Source organism: Barbatula barbatula (assembly GCF_947034865.1).
Source record: "Barbatula barbatula genome assembly, chromosome: 16".
Classification (NCBI taxonomy): Eukaryota; Metazoa; Chordata; class Actinopteri; order Cypriniformes; family Nemacheilidae; genus Barbatula; species Barbatula barbatula.
This window is the reverse complement of record NC_136779.1, coordinates 17,996,010-18,016,131: the sequence shown is the minus strand read 5'-3', so window position 1 is coordinate 18,016,131 and position 20,122 is coordinate 17,996,010. Positions and strand designations below refer to the sequence as shown.

At 40.9% G+C, this 20,122-nt stretch overlaps 1 protein-coding gene across 1 annotated transcript in view; it reads right to left on the bottom strand.

Annotated features, from left to right (window-relative positions):
* Positions 1 to 9,145, bottom strand: part of tanc2b (tetratricopeptide repeat, ankyrin repeat and coiled-coil containing 2b) — a gene marked incomplete at its 5' end in the record, with an annotated part of 76,407 nt that extends 67,262 nt beyond the window's left edge. Inside the window, one exon of the mRNA XM_079477052.1 lies at positions 9,076 to 9,145. Within this exon, the coding sequence (XP_079333178.1) occupies positions 9,076 to 9,145 (70 nt within the window). The remainder of the gene's footprint in view (positions 1 to 9,075) is intronic.
* Between the last annotated feature and the right edge of the window lie 10,977 nt (positions 9,146 to 20,122).

The window sequence follows — 20,122 nt, the reverse complement described above, 5'->3', positions numbered from 1 at the left end:
TGAAATAAATGACTACTCTGGGCTTTGCTACTGCAGAACCCTGACAGTGTGAAGGCCCCTTTAGGAAGCAAAAACTACAAAAAAACTTGTTAATATTCATAGCTGCTTTCCCATGGTTTTTGTTATTTCACCTATAAAATATGCCAAACATTGAGTGTTGCTTGTCTTATTGTTATGTGTTGGTGGAGAGAGAGAGAGAGAGATGAGCAATTTCTGATATCGTTTAAAATAGAACACATGACAGTAATTGTAAATTAAATTTATCTGTTGAAATCTGGAAGTCATGGAAACCATAACTTTTTATTGATTTATTTGTTTATTTGGCATTATTCATTAAATTGCATTTGGCATGATCAACGCAACAGTCACAAGTCATTACATTACATTACTCATGTACTTTTTCCATAATACTGCATCAGCGTCATTTGCATGTCTCCATCATTCAATATTAAATTCTATGAAAATGCCATAAGTGAGTCCTGCCTGTTGCAACATTCGCTACTGCCTTCTCTTAAATTTTTATCATAGTAAAATCTTCATATGGCTCCCAACTAAAGTATTGTTTGGTTTGAAACATGTTGAACATTGACGGACAGGCAGTCGATTCCTTAAATGAATAGCTGTTTCCTCACAAAAGCGTTTTATTCGGTGTAGTGAAGCTTTTCTTCTATTGACGGTGTAGTGAAGCTTTTCTTCTATTGACATCCATTAAAAAAACACCCTCTGGTCTCCTTTCCTTCATCCCGGTTATTAGCCGTTATGCGCTTTATGGCTAAAGGTTGAATGCTTTCCTTGTAAAAGGGCTTTGGTTTAGTCATGGCCTACACAATTTTACCTTCACGGTGAGCCAAGAGTGGGACCTCTCCTAACTACAAAGTGATATACTGTAGAATGAATGGAAGCCTAAAAATAACATTATGTATGCACTTTGTGTGTGTGTGACTTTATGTCATGACAAAGTGCTGTATGTCATGACACAGTAATAGAGTCCATTTACATTTGTGATACAGTCACTAGGTACACTAACAAAAAAACTGTTTAAAGCCTAGTTTCAATATGGGGTGCAGGACACATACTGAAAAAAGGGGCCATAAAATTCGATTGCCCCCAGGTGGCTGGCTGCAGAATAGGTCATAAAGCCCGCCCACTCCATGTGGGACTAGAAAACTAGAAAATCAAATCACACAAATTTGCTGATGTACATTTATGTTTGTTTGGGTTTCAGTTAGTTAAATGTTGTTATAAAAAGAGCATGTGACAACATGATTTTGTTTTTGCATTTGAGTCTGTGAGGAATATGGGCGGGACAAGGATCCTGCAGCTTCACCTTATGATCATTATTGCGCACAGTGCGCAGACTCTGGCTTCAAATGATGTCTATCACACCCTGTGGCTGGCGCCTCGGTTCGCCACCTGAGGGCGCCATGCTATTCAGTGTTCTGTCTGTATTTTGTAAGGACTCCAGATCCAATCATGCCTTGTCTCGTTATCATGTATTGGTTTCACTTGTGTCTCTTTACCTGTTTGGCCCTTCATGTTTGTATATATAGCCCTTATTATCAGTTGTCTGGTGTGTATCGTTCTTGAATGTTCTCCCTCATGTGTCGCTGAACCTGGATTTACCCGTATGTTTTTCTTTTGGACTTATTAAACTTAATTTACTGCATGTGGATCCTTTACTGCTTGTTTTCCCTGTGCTATCCATGACATAACGATACACCAATATGGATCCAGCAGTTCTTGTCCCCCCAGGAGCCTGTTTACTCATGCTACGCCAGGGGTGCAACTCCTTTGAGGATCATACCCAGGACTTTTTGGACCTTTCTCATCAAACTCTCTTTCCAGATAAGTCGCTTTTGTTTTCTACCGTTGCAGCCTCAATGAACCCCTCAGAACTCAACTTGCCAGTTTTTATCCTCAAGGGAACAGGCCCTGGCGCAGAGCGCATCTCCCCTTACAGTGGGTGAGTGGGAGGAGGAGCTCACTCGTAAATATTTTTTATCCCGTTCATCAGGGTCACACAAGTTCAGAGCCAGTTCCCAAGAGGGCTGCGGATCCAGAGTCCACTTGCAGGATGGACGCCGATCCAGAGTCCACTCGCAGGATGGCTGCCAATCCAGAGTCCACTCTCAAAATGGCCGCCTCATTAGAATCTGCTCCCAAGAGGGTCTCCAGCCCAGACCTTCCAGTCTCCATGGTCCCAAGTCTCCATGGTCCAAAGTCCGGTGGTCCCAAGTTTGGTGGCGTCCTGTCCTGAGGAGTTGTCCTTGGAATCAGCTGTGCCAGTTGTGGCTGCTACTCTGCTGTGTGTCTGGCTTGTGCACTGCTCATCCGTACCAGTGGCTGCTTCCAAACCTGCAGAGTCTTCTGCCTCATCAAAGGTGGACGCTTCCGAGTTCCCAGCCTCAGTCAAGATGTCTGCTTCAGACTTCCCTGCCTGTCAAGATGGCCGCGGGCTTTCCCTACAGCCCTGCCAGCGCCTCCCTGGATTCCAGCCCTCCCCTGGACTATGCCTCCTACTCCGCCCTGGACTCCGCCTCTGCATCACATCCCAGGTCCGCCTCTGCAAAACTATCCTGGCCTGCTTCCCCTTCATGGGCCAGGCTCTCCTTCCCATCACCGGTTCTGCCTCTACTTCACCGCCCTCCTCAACTTTGTTATTTTTGGGGGGCTACGTCACGCCCTGTTGCTGGTGCCTCGGTTTGCCACCTGAGGGCGCCATGCTATTCTGTGTTCTGCCTGTATTTTGTAAGGAGATCCCATCATGCTTTGTCGTTGTGATCGTTATCATGTATTGGTTTCACTTATCTCATTACCTGTTTGGCCCTTCATCTGTGTATATATAGCCCTTATGTTCTTGTTTTCCCTCTGCTATCCTTGACAGATTTGATTGGTGCAAGATGTCAGCAGCCCTACCTAGGATATTTTGGTTTCATTTTTCTACATGGAAAACATGGTGACACGTCATCCATCTTTTTTTACAGTCTATGGTTCATACCTGCAAAAGTGTGTGAAACACACAGCAAAAATGACATCATAAAGTAGTCAGGTGCTTTGTTTGTCATGTGGTGCACATAGCATGTTTTGTAACTTTGTGCTCAGCAAAGCTTCCGTAAATCAATGGGTTGGTGCGAGTGAAGCCAAGCGGGCATATCTGTCTTTCATCCAGGAATAGATCATCACTGCTTTTTTAAGTGCATGGATAATTATTATTATCTCTAGAATTAGGAGTATGTTCATATTAAACTGACAATTTAATTACAGACAGTAATATGTATATGTATTAGCCTATGCCAATAATAAAAATAAATTAAGAATTGAATTATGTTTGTATAATTTCGTATAATAAGTTTTTCGTATAATAAGTTTTTACTTTATTAAGAAGCTTGTGTACCATTTTTGTTTTGTAAAATGAGTTTGAAGTCATATTTGTCACACGAGTCACAACAATAAAGTTCATCAAGTGTTTTATAAATATACTTTTAAACAAAAAATATGAAGGTGTACATTTGTGTACTTCTCAGAACAACAGTTACAAACTTAACGACAGAACAACAGTTGTAAACTGGTTGTGTACTTAAAGTTTACTACTTATACACCTACATTATACTAAAAATACTTATAAAAGTATATCTCAATTCTAGGTACTTTTTAGTTAGTATAAAGTACTTACAGAATAGAATATACTTAAAGAAATCAAAACAAAAGTTTTTTTCCTTTTTTAAAAATGAGTGAGCCTTAAGGACGTCAATAAACTGATATGCCATTAAGCTCTGACCACATTCGCACTTAGTATGGCGCTGTGCTGAAACAAATCTAGAAATTCCATGACATCACGCTACACTTCAGCCTCAAATCTGCTTTAGACTTTGAAGAGTCCCGGCCCCTTCAACAGCAACAGACAATGAAAACAAGACAAAAAAAACACCAACTCTTTCTCAACAGGTATTGGTCTGGCTTTTGTTGAAAATAGTAACTTTGTATTAGCACCTAATGATGTTTAATTAACAAAGTTCGGGAGAAGCCGGAGCACATAATCAAACTCGGCTGGTTCGCTATCAACAATCTCAACAGTTATGCGATCTGTTCAAGCGAGCCTTCTCATGATGTTTAATTAATTAACAAAGTTCGGAGAAGCCGGAGCACATAATCAAACTCGGCTGGTTCGCTATCAGCAATCACGACAGCTATCCTACCATCCATCACCGCGTTGGTGAGTAAAGGAGAAGACAAACACCAGTGTCAATCACCAACGTAAATAATAAGCTTTAAATGACACATCACTGGTGACACTGATCTGCCTATTCTTTTCAATAGACTTACACCACTGTCACTGTGGCTATCATGCTGTTTAATGCAGCTTTGCCTGGCTGAGGCTGAATGTGCTGTAAACGAAACTCTATTGGTTATTTTAAAAGGGGAAGGGGCCAATCAATATGTTTTTCGCTCTCTGCATTTTTCAGTTTAAATTACAGCAACATACCAAATAATGCTTGCGTTCAAAAGCATTGCATCTCAGACAGACCTATCACCAAACTGTACACATGTGCCTGGATAAAGGACTTTTTAACCAACCAACCAACCCCAGACTGTGAGACTTGGCCCCCACCTCTCCTCCACCCGTATACTGAGCATTGGCTCTCCACGGGGCTGTGTGCTGAGCCTCTTCCTGTACTGCCTCTACACCCATGACTGCAGGCCGGCCCACAAGGACAATCTCATCGTCAAGTTAGCTGACGACGCTACAGTGGTCGGACTCATCTCCAAGGGCGACGAGGCAGCCTACAGAGAAGAGGTCCTGAAATTGGCAGCCTGGTGTTCAGAGAATAACTTTGAAAACAACAGAGATCATCGTTGACTACAGGAAGCACAGCACCGACCCAGGCCCCCAATTAGATCAATGACGAGTGTGTGGAGAGTGTTCACACCTTCAGGTTTCTCTGCGTCCTCATCTCCGCCGACATCTCCTTGACAGAGAACATCGCGGTAGTCTGCAAGAAGGCTCAGCAGTGGTTAAACTTCCTGAGAATCCTCAGGAAGAACAAACTATACTCCAACTTACTGCTGACCTTCTACCGCTCATCCATCGAGAGCCTGCTGACATACTGTATTACAGTATGGTACAGCACCTGCACTGTTGCAGACAAGGAGAGGCTCCAGATAGTTGCAAAGGCAGCACAGAAGATCATTGGCTGCCCTCTCCCATCCCTGATGGACATTTATACCTCCCGCTGCCTCAGAGCTAAAACCATCACCAAACACAGCTCACACCCTGGCTATGATCTGTTCCAACTGTTGCCCTCAAGGAGGCGATACAGGTGCATTAAGACCAGAACAAATAGATTCAAAAACAGCTTCTTCCCAAAGCCAATAATCACCCTGAACTCTCACATTCACTATTCTTAGCCCAATCACCCCAACCCTCGGTCTCTCTTCAGTCACTATTAAATACTGTTAAGAACCTCACTTTCCAGGCAAAACCATAAAATGGGCAATATATAAACATATAAATATATATATATATTTTTTATATTTAACACTGTGTATAGCACCGTACATACTCCTCAAGACTGTGAACCTTACCTCTATATGTTTGTTAAGTAAGTATCAAGCTAATGGCAAACAAACTCCAGTGAAGAAAAAATCCACACGTTTACACAATGAAAAACAGATAAGTTCACGTACACATGACGTTATCAAACCGATCTGCATTTACACGAATCCAGGAAACCGGATAAAAATGTATGCATGCCAGGCCAGTGGATGGCGATGTTGTTGTTGTGCCTTGGCACATACACATGCACAGTCATAAGCCAAAAGTGCTTTTTAATACCGTTGGTCAACGTATATGTGGCAAATGTAAATAGTGTGTCTCCACTGGTCTTTTTGGTAGCGAGTAGCGTCACTGTGTTGCACGCTCTGCTTTAGTTAGCTTTTGTTTTTGCTGCGTTTGATGAACAGCCAGAAGAGACTGCCTAATCTCCGCATACGGACAACATTCGTAAAAATTATGAGAAGCACGCAAGCCATGCAGGATTTTAACTTGGTTTACTTCACCAAAAAAGTCATGTAATTTTGGCAAGGTATGAGTAAATGATTATTTATGACTATTTATTTTATACCACCTACTTAACTATAAATGCAAAGCAGCAAAACTATGCCTTAACGTTTGGTTTAAAGATGAAAATCTACCAAACAGAATGTTCTCACCATTCCGTTTCAAAAACGCACATATAGTGTTCCGCGCTTTCATATCTGTCAAAGCAGAAATAAAACCGCTTTTCCCTTTATGTTTTTTCTGTCATCTCCGGTCGTGGACATTGCACGGGCTTATTTCCTCTATTCGAATGATATATCTGAACAAGCAAATATATTTACCCAGCCAAGGTTTATGGTACATAATCTTGTGTTTATGTAAATGTGTATGCTTCTTCAGATATTTCTTGAAGAAATCAGGACAGAAGTGGTCAAAAGTGGACAAAATAGGCGGATTACAGCAGTAGGTGTAAACCGCATCTTAATACCAGGCATAAAGAGGGCCATATCAAGACTGCTCGAGAGCCACGGTTTGCCGACCCCTAAACCTAGCTGAATGAGGCACATGTGCAATAACACAAATTAGAAGTGAGTTGGCTGAACATGAGAGCTCAATGGGGAACTCTACAGGCCAAAACACAGAACAAAAGTGCAAAATACTGACACTTTCGCCCAACCGGCGGGATTGAAAGTAATAATGTGCAACTTTAAAGTGAAACTATACAAAAGTCATTCAACATTTGTACAAATACCACATGTTATTTATAGAACACTTGAGTTACTGACCGTTACTGACACAGCAAAAAGTATATTTCGGTCTGAAAAATTATCTTTTAATTAACACCCCTGGATCGAAAATAAGATAAAGAAAAATATGTTGCCATATGCCATAATTAAAGCGTGCGTCCATGTGAGAAATCCATAAACTCTGTGGTTTCCTCATGGTGACGCAGGTCTATGTGTGCGTCAGAGATCAATCACCGGGTGCACAGCATTGAAATGAAGAAGTGTCAGTCCAATCACAACCACACACAAACACGGCCTGAGAGACTGAATGCGATATGGCACATTTGGCCGACACGAAGTAAAGTCGGTCCAAGCAGGCAGCTGACAAATGTCCAGTACTGTATTACAGTATGTGAGAGCGCAGCTTACTTTAAGTGATTTCCCTTCCCTTCTGAAAATGTTTTCAATATAATAGTCCAGCGTTCTTTGAGTATCAACTTAATTGATCACTTACTCAAAGCCTATCAAAACAGAAATAATTTAAAGAACAACCTAAGATGTAAGTTAAAGACATGGAATCATCTGTAAGGGACCGTCATCTCAAGAATCATCTCTGACTGTTTTGAACCACCTCGTACAATACACGCAAAGCGCACAACAATCAATTGCTTTTAGTTATGTTATTGTCATGATTTCCTACATGTTATTACTAGTCAGAAGTAGTTGTTATTAAAGAGTGACTTATTTCTGTTTTTGTTGAGAAATATATTGCTAAATGCATTTTAAAAGCAGCTAAAAATAAACATAGGCTACAGAAAGAGTTGTGTAGTACCAAAATAGCCGAGGAGACAAACACTTCTGAAACTGTCGACATTAAATGAAAAAAAAAAAAGACTTTCAAACTGAGAAAACACACACACGAACCTCGATAAACCTGCCTTCTGTGTAGGAGGACCAAACATAGAAGGGTGATTGTGGCAAAAGGAATGTGGGTTGGGGTGATGAAGAAAAGGTAAAAGAAGGCATGCTATAAGAAATGTCGATTAACCGCAGAGAAATAGTCTGAACGCAGAGTATGTAACAGATTTAATCAACTGACAAACATAAGATTAATACAGCATAAAAACTCATTCATGTTATGATCTCTAATTTTCTCTTTATTGCCTACCTTTCTCAGCAAGAGACATACGTGGGTGGGAATGTGAAGGAATAAAAAAGAACACTAAAGAGGATGTGTTGAAAAAAGTGTGCATCTTGAATAAGAACTATCGTAATAGACAAAAAAAAGTGTAACCTGTAGCAGGCATACAGTAAGTCACTCTATCAGTGTATGGGCAAGAACTGGCACACTATTGCTTGTAAATAAAGCTGAACTAGAACTATGAATTAGTTAAAAAAAGATTAGCAAATGAGTTCTAGCAAAACACACAGTAGAAGGATAGTTGACAGGAAACTATAGTGCATCCCTGTTTGAAACATAAAATTGCATGTTACTTTATGCTATGTGTAAGTCACTGTGAAGCCAAACGGACCCATCCAATGAAATCTAACCCAACTGCAAATGTATTTAGATCTGATATCAATTTGCACGTAACAGTAAAGAATATGTTTCTTGTAAAACACTGAAGAGAAATAGACTTTTTGGATTTCAGTCCACCCCAAAACCAGACATATCACAGAAAATACAGTTCTGATTCTAGATATCTTGTTTGTTTGCTGAGTATATAAAAAAACATCTTTTAAGAATCTGAAACATGGCAAACTTGCAAATCCATGGCTGTTTACCCTTACAGGCACTCATAACATGTTTTGTTTGCACATTGGAAACTGGGGTGCAAACTGATTGGAACTTTTAACAAGTGCATTCCAGCACACTGTAACAGACTGTGGGCGGTCTGAGGGCGTGCCATCTGATGCTGAGAATACATGCTTCATGCCCAGGCAGTGCTTACCACAGTATTTAACAGAAAACATATGGAAACCCATATATTGGCATAATAAACAAAATTCTATCACGGAGTAATAATGGGTAATGTATGCTTTAGGCTGTACATAGCTTACATCGACACAAAGTACCACTCACAAAAATATTAAAATAATGATAGTCTTTGTAGCTTTAACAAGAACACAGCATGCTCATTGGAATGACTGTCGTCTATAGGTTAGATATATTTAGGAAAACATGAAATGGCAGTTAAAAAAGACGTACATAAACAACAATGAGATCCTGCCATGAAATGAGATCAGTCATGTTCGGGTCATATCTCAGGGATTAACAATGTGGTTAGTTCAAAAAGTGAAAGGTAAACTGACCGCTGCTGTTACGGCTCTTCTTGTTGGTCTTGCCCCCTTTCAGCAGCATCTTCAAGCTGTTTCTCAACATGATGGTGGCAGGCTGAGGGGGCTAACTGAATGCCTGTAGAGGGGAAGAGATAACATACTCTTAGCGATCTCTTTGAGATTTCTAAAAAGTAAAAGAAAGAACTGGCACATGGTTAGTGAAAGCATGTGTCTGTGTCATATCATCACAATGCATGCAAGAACCAATGAGATTTGAAATTATGAACTATATGTGCAGTATTTTTTATTTTGGTCAGAAGTCATTTATCAACCTACAGAAGTAATTTGGATTGCTTTTACGATTTAAATGATTTTAAGAACTTCAAAATGTTGCCGCTGTATATATACACATTACAGTATATTTTACAGAAATATTAATTTGTTTAAAGGTGAAATTCATCCAAAAATCAGTTATGGGCAAGCCCCATGCGGTGTTCGGCGCACAAATCTAATACGTATGTGTCAAAGTGATCTCGTCCAAGAAGAAGACAAAGATGAAGTCCTCTCGTGAACGTACGCCATACACTGACAAGACAGAGGAGAATGTACCGATTAAAGTCATTTTTTTTTGTTTGTTTTTCGCACATAAAGCATTCTGGTGCGCGGATGGACCAATTTAACAATGTCTTTAGTACTTTCTGGACCTTGGCAAAAACTGACACCATAATGTCTATGAGGCCTAGAAATCTCTTGGATGTCACCTGAATATCTTCATTTCTGCTCCGAAGACGCTGGAAGTTCTCTAAACATGTTTAATGTCATGCGGGTGAGTAAAAAATCCCACAATGTTGTGGATAGGATAAAACTTACCAAAACCCATTATGTGTAAATAAGAAGACCTATTGCTTTTCCTCAGGTAATCTAATTGAGAAACAGGCAAAACAGTGCCAGAAAAGTTAATAAACCCTCTCAAAATATCCAGAACCTGTTTAGACAAGATAAACTGGAAATATAATGCTTGTGACAGCATAAGCACAGCAGAGAAAAATAAAAGGGGCTTATATTATCTAATAACATTGTCATTAACACAAGAACTTGTCTCAAGTGTTTCATAGATATGTGCATATATACAAAGAGCATTATTCCTGCACAGCTCACTGTTATCTTTCCTGTTTAACATTATGCACTGGTGATTATTTACAATGACTTGGGAAAATCACAGACAAAGGGGAAGACTTGCTGTCTTTGCCTGGTTAAGGAATGAAGTTTTAAATTCATTAAATGGAAAATCATGTCTCCTTGATATTTACACATTTCATTCATTTTCTAAAAGGGGTGATTCAGCAATGTTAAATGCATTTTGACTTATTTACTTATGTGAAACATGCTGGCTTCTGATGCTTGACAAAATGTCAACTTGTCAAAAAACGAGTTGGATGTATTACATAGTATCTCTGTGCTCGATACATTCCCCCTTTGTTCGTATAGGTTTCGGGACATTTTTAAGGTACACAACAGAAACTTATAATAATCAACAGTTATGCAGGGATAATGCGATGATGTATCGTGTGCTCGTGCTTTAGTTCTAACACCCTGCACGCCTGCAGGTTGTTGTCTGTTTTTGGAAATAATCATACAGCTGTATCTGTCTTTTTGTATCTCATTACAAGCCTGTTGCAGACATTAAAATTGTTTAGTTTTAGTTTTAAATGAAAAAGTAGTTTTATATATATAATTCCATTATTAAGTGAATTTAGAAAAAAATGTGGAGCATTTTTTGTTTAGTAAATTAAACTTTGTTTTTTTTAAATGACGACCAATTAAATTCTTATCGCTTCTTTATTTAATGAATTTCTAATATATAAAAAGGAGGACAAGCCTAAAACAAGCCCAAAGCCCGGCCCGCTTGTGAGCTATGATGTAAAAATTGGTACGAAGCCCGGCCCGAGGGCCGTAAATAAGACAGGGCTGAAAAGCAGGGCTCTATGTAATACTACTCTATAGGCCCTTGTGCAGAGACATATGTTGTGCAAAGAAAAGATGTTGTTTGGAGCATGCATACAAACTTTAATTATAAAGCACGTTACAACTACCTAAGTGGACCAAAGTGCTTTACAGAAAAAAAATATAAAAATGTTTACAAACATGAGATATAAATTAGGGATGCTCCGATCCACCTTTTTTGCTTCCGATACCGATTCCGATACCTGAGATTCAGTATTGGCCGATACCGAGTACCGATCCGATACTAAGGTAAAAAATTTAAAGTGCACAATTACTTAATAAACTATGTGCATTGCAGTACAAGACATCAGGCTCGACTTAACATAAATTTCCTGACCCTGTAAAACAAAATAACAAACTAATGATTCAAAAATTTTGTAAATAGTTTATTAAACCAGCACCGGTGCAAAACAAATGAAAAATAAAACAAAACTTTTCACTATCTTTGGACAAAAGACATTCAAAATTAAGGTGCAAATTAAGCAGCTGAATAAAACAACAGCTTCACTAGCTTGATAAACGGGTATAAATAAATGGAAACAAAATCTCTTAATAATTTTTAAGAAAGTGCAAAAATAATTTTAAAATCAATTCGCAATAAAGCAGCTGAAATTGAGCAAAAAAAGTAATAGGTTTACTGCTTTAGATATATTTAAAATAACATGAATCAGATCTTTTTAATGCTTTAGTCACTAAAGCAAAGTCCACTTAACTAAACTAAAGTTTAGAGAAAATAAAATTTAACATCCAACACAGAAACAGATGAATAAAACGCTAGCTTCCCTAGCTTAGTGAAACTGCACATGTTTGTTGCATTTAACGTGTCATTTTGTGGCACAAAATTCTCATCCAACCAGTGTGCGGTTAAACTTAAAAGCGACACGGGGGACACGTCGCAGCTCCAGATATCTGTTGTAAAACTCACCGCATTGACATCTTTAATTTTTTTGGATATGTGTTTGCAGACTTTTCGGTACAGTTCAAGGTAGAGATAAATATCAGATAAATATTTACGCTTCGGCGTGTCTTACTGCGGCTCCAGGTGGTTTATAAGTAGTCTGAAGCCATTATTCGCAACGACGGACAGCGGTTGCCCATCCATAACAATGAAAGCGGTGGAACTTATTGGCGTAGCTGTTGTAAAATAACTCCAAATGACAGATATTTTGGCTCGCTCCATGCTGTTCGCTGCTATATGTTCACTTGTTCACGTGCACTACGTACAGAGCACGTTGCTAGCGTATAATGTCGCACGTTGCTAGCGTATAATGTCGCACGTTGCTAGCGTATGCTGGCACGTTGCTAGCATATGATGTCGCACGTTGCGCAATGCACAGCCGCCCACGAGAGAGTTTAAGCGCCGGTGTCTCCATGAACTTTTACATCGTCTAGCACAAATTTTATGTCAGATCGGGTATCGGTGACAAATTGCACAGATACCCGATCTAGAATTTTATTACGTATCGACGCCGATACCCGATACGAATATCGGATCGGAGCATCCCTAATATAAATACATCACATACACTAAAACAATCAAAATGTCAACATCAGGTTTTAAAAGCCCAAGAGAAAAGATGAGTTCCCCTTCAGTCGGTCTCTCGACGTTGTGTTGAGACTTCACCTGAGACAGTCATTTCCTCCACAGCACTCTCGTCCCGACGGTGTATGGGATGGACTGAGCTGCCGACCGCAACCCCCACTGGATGTTGCATCGGTCAACGACAAGCAGGTAAGTCAACAGAGGAGTCAACCTCCCCAGGGTTCCGGAGAGAGTGCCCTCGTGCTTCGGGAGGACATTGCGGTCGAAACCGTCCCGAACCGACATGTCCGGGATATAGAGCCCGTACTTCATCGTGCCCAAAAAAGGGGAGGCTGCACCCCATTCTGGATCTGCGCCACCTGAACAAGCACATTCACAAGCTGCCGTTCAGGATGCTGACCCAGAGGCGCATCCTGGGGTCAGTTCGTCACAAGGAATGGTGCGTGGCAATTGACCTGAAGGCCGCGTACTTTCACGTCTCTATTCTCCCTCGACATTGGCCATTCCTGTGTTCACTTTCGAGGGAAGAGCGTATAAGTACAAAGTCCTGCCCTTCGGTCTGGCCCTTTTCCCAAAGGTTCTTACTAAACCCTTCACACCCTCAGAGGGGGTTCTGCTCGGACAGGCTTCAAGGTTTTTCGTGGTGATGTCGGATGCCTCCCTGCAAGGCATACGCTCACGGCAGCTGTCTCTACTCGCCCGACGCCTCCTCCGATGGAGTATGCAGGTGACCGAATCCCTGCGAGCCACATTCATCCTGGGCGACCTTAACCAGACAGCCGATACACTCTATTGTCAGGGGACGCCCCGCGGAGAGTGGCGACTCCATCCCCACGCAGTCCGGCACATACGGGAGAGGTTCGGCCAGGCGCAGGTGGACCTGTTTGCCTCCCCGGACTCCACCCATTGCCCGCTTTGGTACTCCCTGACCAAGGGTCCACTCAACACGGATGCTCTAGCACACATCTGTCCACAGGACAAGCGGAAGTACGCCTCCCCCCCCCCAGTGAGCCTCCTGGCACAGGTCCTCTGCAAGGTCAGGAAAGAGGGGCATCAAGTAACCTAACTGGCCCAACCAGACTTGGCTCTTAGACCTGTTGGATCTGACGACAGCTCCTGGCCAATTCCCCTTGACGAAGGACCTTCTGTCGCAGGGGAAGGGCACGGTATGGCACACCAATCCAGGCCTCTGGAACCTAAATGCCTGGCCCCTGGACGGGACGAGGAGACCTTGAGTGGCTTGCCAACTGTAGTCAGGGAGACCGTCTTACATGCTATAGACCCAGCCACTAGGCGGTATAACGCTTATAAGTGGCGCCTCTTCTCGTCCTGGTGTACTCCCCGTGGGAAGAAACCCACGGAGTTGCTCGATCAGGTCAATGTTGACCTTCTTACAGCAGAGACTAGAGAGTAATCTCGTGGAGGGTAAGTCTCTTGGTCAGCACGACCTGATCACCAGGTTCCTCAGGGGTGCGAGAAGGGTGAATCCACCTCGACCATGCTTTGTACCCTCTTGGGACCTTAATGTGGTCTTAAAGGGCCTTGGTACAGCCGTTTGAGCCCCTTAGAGATGCCAGTCTTTCTCATCCGACAAGAAGACCGCCTTTATCAAGAGGGTGGGGGTGATTCAGGCATTCTCCGTGTTCCAGGGGTGCCTAGAGTTCGGGCCCAAGTTATGTGCCCAAGGTTCCCACCACTCCATTCCGGGACCAGGTGGTGAACCTGCAGGTGCTCCCCTCTGGGGAGGAAGACCCAACCTCCATTGTGTTGTGTCCAGTACGCGCACTGCGCCTCTATCTGGACTGCACACAGAGCCTTAGAAGCTCTGAGCAGCTCTTCGTGCGATCACCGTGCCCGCTGGCAGTGAGAGCTCACTCGACTCGGAGTACGGCCTTCCCGTGGGCACTGGAGCAGGGCGCCTCCCTGGCAGACATTTGTAACGATGCAGGTTGGGCTATGCCCAGTACCTTTGCTAGGTTTAACAAATAGAACCAGTGTCAGCCCGTGTCCGAAAAGCTACCGTCATATAGGACAGGTAACTTGTTTCGGCGTATGTCTGCGAAAGCGCCTTCTCAGCTGAGTCTAGGGCGCTATTTAGCCTCCCGGCTTTCCCCCTCTCAGGGCGAAGTAGAGGCATTCCATCCATCTGGGCGGAGCAGTCTGTTGGAACCGAGTCCAGTATTGTTAGAGTCACCCCTGATCAGGCAGGACTATTGCCCTCATATGGCGTTCTCCCCACTGGTGAGACCATGTAACTATATCCACATGTAACCTCCCCCTTGTGGTAGGATGTGGCCTCCGTAACACACTCTTCGACGAGGAGAGGATTGTTTCCCCAGAGATCTAACCGTGTCACTCTTTAAAAGAGGCACATAAATCTGACTATCGTCTGTGTAACAGTAAAAAGACAAGCCATGCTTCCTAATTATTGATCCAAGTGGTATCACATAAAGAGAGAAGAGAAGAGGACCTAACACTGAGCCTTGCGGCACCCCACAAGAGAGCGGAGCGGAGGAAGACAGTCTTCATGTCACAATGCTTCGCCGAACCGCTGCAGAGACCTGGAGATACCTCTCAGGTTCCTCAGCCCAAAGGGTGATTGGTTCTCAAGATCAAACCCCAGCCAGTCTCTCAAAAGTGATTTGAATGAAGAAAGTGAAGAAGCCTGTCTTATAGACGGGGCAAATTATTCCACAATTTTCAGAGCTGCCACAGCAAAGGCACGGTCCCCACTGAGCTTACGTTTTGTTTTAGGCACACTCGGTAACAGTTTGAGCTGACCTGAGAGAATGGGTGGACATATGAGGGTGTAGCAGCTCAGAAATGTATAGTGGGGCAAGACAATTTAGCGCTTTAAAAACAAATAAAATAATTAAAAAACGTATCCTAAAGTGTACAGGCAGCCAATAAAGTAAGGCTAAAATGGGAGAGATGTGCTCGTATTTTGAGTAACAGTTAAAGGACGTGTTTCTGCATTTTGCACCATCTGCAGACTAGCGACCAAAGACCCACTAACCCTGCATACAACGCATAACAGTAATCCAGCCGAGTGGTAACAATGGAGTGTATAAATGTCTCAAATAGCTGCCTCGAAAAAAAAGGGGCTTTATCTTAGCCAGCTGCCTTAGTTGGAAAAGGCTTGATTTAACGACTGCCTTGATTTGGCTGGTCAGTGGGGCCTCCAAAAACCATAACTTCCGTGTTTTTTATTATAATTTTAAATTAAGAGCCCTCCAGGCCTTAACATCATCAAGACAGTCGAAAAGTAATCTAACCGTGTCACTCTTTTAAAGAGGCACATAAATCTGACTTTCGCTCCAAAAGAAAGGCTACAGCGTTTTTCACCTATAAAACAGGAAGATTTAATTAAACTTATTGCAACATCTAAACCTACAACTTGCTTATTAGACCCCATACCAACTAAATTATTAAAAGACTTACTACCTTTTGCAATTGAGCCCATTTATTACATTATCAACTCATCAATTAATCTAGGCCATGTCCCAGGACCCTTTAAGATGGCCGTCATTAAGCCTCTAATCAAGAAACCAAACTTAGATCCAAATGAACTAGGAAACTATAGACTGATTTCAAATCTCCCATACCGGTCTAAAATACTAGAAAAAGAAGTGTCCACTCAGTTGTGCTCTTTCTTACAAAATAAAGACATACACGAAAAAATTCAATCAGGCTTTAGACCGCATCATAGCACTGAAACTGCGCTCGTTAAAATCACAAACGACCTGCTGATAGCATCAGATAAAGGTAACATCTCACTCCTAGTCCTGCTTGACCTTAGTGCTACGTTCGATACCATAGACCATAACATACTTCTAGATTGCTTGCAGAATTATACTGGTATTGAGGGACAGGCACTACAATGGTTCAGATCTTATTTGTTAGACAGACATCAATTTGTCCATTTCAATGGGGAATCATCAAATCTAACGCGAGTAAACTATGGATTACCTCAGGGATCGGTTCTGGGACCCTTGCTGTTCTCCATATACATGCTGCCCCTCGGAAACATTATTAAAAAACATGGAATTAGCTTCCATTGCTTGCTGACATGAGATATTATTTACTAGGTGCTTATATAACAAGTTAAACTATTCATGTACTGTGTTTTACCTTTTTTGTGTTTTTCTAATTTTCCCCTGTAAAGCTGCTTTGCAAAGTGTGAAAAGCCCTATATAAATAAAATTGAATTGAACCATCGTCTGTGTAACAGTAAAAAGACAAGCCATGCTTCTTAATTATTGATCCAAGTAGTATCACATAAGGAGAGAAGAGAAGAGGCCCTAACACTGAGCCTTGTGGCACAAGAGAGTGGAGCAGAGGAAGACACAGCTAACACAAAAAGTCAGATCTGTCAAATAGGACCTAAACCATTCAAGCACTATGCCCTTAATGTCCACCCACTGCCCCAACGAGAAATCAGGCTTTCATGGTCCACCGTATAAAACGCAGCCATTAAATCAAGAAGTACAAGGACAACACAGTAACCAGAGTCGATTCAGTGTCCTGGCTCTCGTCCCACCTACCTCACTACAGTTATATTTTTGCGGACTCTGCATACAGCAGAGCTGCATAAGTTTGTTCAAAAGCAGAGTGCAGTAGTTTGGGTGTTAGGTAGGTTCTACTACTGCTTGTTTAAAATTGTCAGGGACCACACCTGAGGACAAACTGTTATTTAAATATGCAAGAACAGCTGGTCCAAAAGGAAGAGTTTCTGTTTGTAATAATATGAAGAAACATGAAATAAATTATGACCTCCATAGACAAATAACAATGCAATATTCCATTAAAAATAAGCATTCATATGTTATATTTTATAGTGATTTTAAGAGACGAATGTACAATCAATCATCAACAGATTTTGAAGAACCATGACACTCGTGCTACATAATTAATAGAAAATTCACGATTAATAATAAACCACAATAGAGTAAAGGTTTATTAATATTCATATCTCTTACTTATTAAATTATTATTGCATTAAAAATAATTTGTGTGAAATGTTTTGTTGACAAATCATTAGATAATAGCTTTTCAACCGATTTGGAATAAGAAGAATATAAAATATAATTAGCATTTTTAAAGGGTTTTAAAAATCTTCCTGATAAAATAAACGCTTCAGGGTTTAACTGGAATACAAAGTAATGCTACATTCAAGAAAGTATAGCAGAAATATATTACTACTGTATTATAATGACAATAACAACTACTAGGCCCTTCTACAAGAAAAAAGCTGTGGCCTTGGTGGATTCTTGGCAGAGGAAAAATTCACTGATTTGAATATCACTACTAGTTGGACTGATCTCCTGGTTGTAATCCTGCCTGTCTGTTCTGCCCTTCTGAGGATTCTGACACTGTTCACAAGTTATGCTCATTCTTTGATAATAAACCCCTTGTATGGACTGGTTATTCAGAACTGACTCTGTGACCCACGAGCCATTTGAGCGTATTTCAGATCAAGCAATATGGAAACATGGCAGGTATTTTTTCACAAGATGTGTCTAGAAACGTGGTCAATGTGGTCAAATATGAATACTGGCAAATAGAGACAGGCAAGAGAAAGACACCTATCAGTCCTTTGTCATTTGTTGAAGAGACTAGAACAATTACAACAGCACACCTTGTTTTCTAAGCATATTTCCAGGACATTCGTTTTTCTTTAACTCCTCATCAGTGCAACAGAATGCTGCTGCAGTAGTCAACACTCATTCAATAAAACTAGTTCTCAGAAACCATTAAGCTAAAGCAAAAACAGCTCCCGATTGGCTTTTATACTGGAATATTAAAGATATGCAAAAAATTTGTTCCCAACTCAAATTTGGGTGTAAGGAAATCTTTTTTTGTGTTTTTTCTGTAGAGGTTGCCACAGTAATGATTTGCACGTCAGTATGATATTAAGATATGTCATAAAGAGAGAGTAGTTGTCATTGAAAGGACAAAAACAAAAAACCTGCCTTGTGTGGTACAATAAACAACATATTCATAAGAAGCATTAGTATACTTGCATATCCATATGCTGCCTCAAAGCACTAATTTGCTTGCTCATTCACCAATACATAACGAATGCCTCATGTGACTGTAATGGACTGAATTGAGAGACAAATTTGTAATGCACTGGTCATGTCGCGTCTCGAATAATGAAGAACAATACTGACTTAAAAATGGATATAGCACCCCATTTTCAGATATCTGACAAGTAACCACCTGTTTTAAGTTTTGATTTGGACAAACACTGAATACATGCGAAAGGTACAAGATCCATCTGGCTATAGAATTATATATTTCTCATTAAAAGAAGACAAAAACACACTCATATTATATGACTCCATCTGAAAGCCACATACATTACATTATTCAATTCAAAATTTCAGTTCCCTGCATGACGTGATTTTATCTTTCTATAGACTCAATAAAATATGTTCTTTTCAATTGGGGAGTAATGTAAAGGATTGGAATATCTCTCAGCTGAGCAAAAACACTCTCCAGTCAAGCACTAGACAGATTTAATTGACAGACATGAACACATGTATATCTCACTTGCCTTACCTTGACGAAGATATCATATTAAATAGTATTTATCTTTCTGATATTCATTATGCAAAGCTTCTAGTTACAGTAAACCATTTATTAAAACTGAGCTTTATAACGATATTTAGAAATTCTGATTGCATTACTATTACATTAACAAAAATGTCAGTCCATATGTACATCAACGCATATTCTGAAATTTATAGCCATACGAGAACCGCAAGGGAACGGCGCGAGGCCGGTGAGTGATAACAAGCGTCATTTGTGTGTGCACCGGTCTCGCATCTCTCACGGAGAAGCTCTGGAAGTATAAGAGAGGAGCGACAACAGGGAAGGGCGAGAGACCAGGTTTGTTTTATTGTTTGTTAATATGATTAAATTTGTGTTACGTTCACCAGTCCTTCCTTCCTTACTTGAAATTTGCTACAGAAACCTTGATCAATAAAGTCTTAGTTAAATACGTGTACTTGAGACCAGCATCCAAAACACAACACATACTGTATGCTGGTGGTGACTATCCCTGCTGATATTTGAAACCAAGACTGCATGGCTTAACTAAATAGAGAGTAAAATCTTTGAGTCTATAATAGGCTGGTATATAGGTGGAACAGTGACAGTGCCATATTGGATTTAATTAATATTGAAAGCACAGCAGGAGAGGCAAGAAGGCCCAGCTGCCGCGGTAAAAAGTAATGAATGTTGGGAAAGGTTAGAAAGATTCATAATGTACTACCACTAAATTAACTAAATCAAACAATCCGGGGTAAGACAGAGTCGATATTCTCACACGTCATTTTATCAGAACAAACAGAAACCCCAAGAAACAAAATTAAGGTTATATTTAGGTCTCATTGGAAGTAGTCTTTGGGCTTGTACAGTAGTGGCCTCGGTAGTGTGTATGTAGCACTAGGCAAAAGCTTTAGTTATGCTAGGCCTATTTGACCGTACTCTTCATTTCATGTGTCTGTGTTTCTATTTTTTATATAT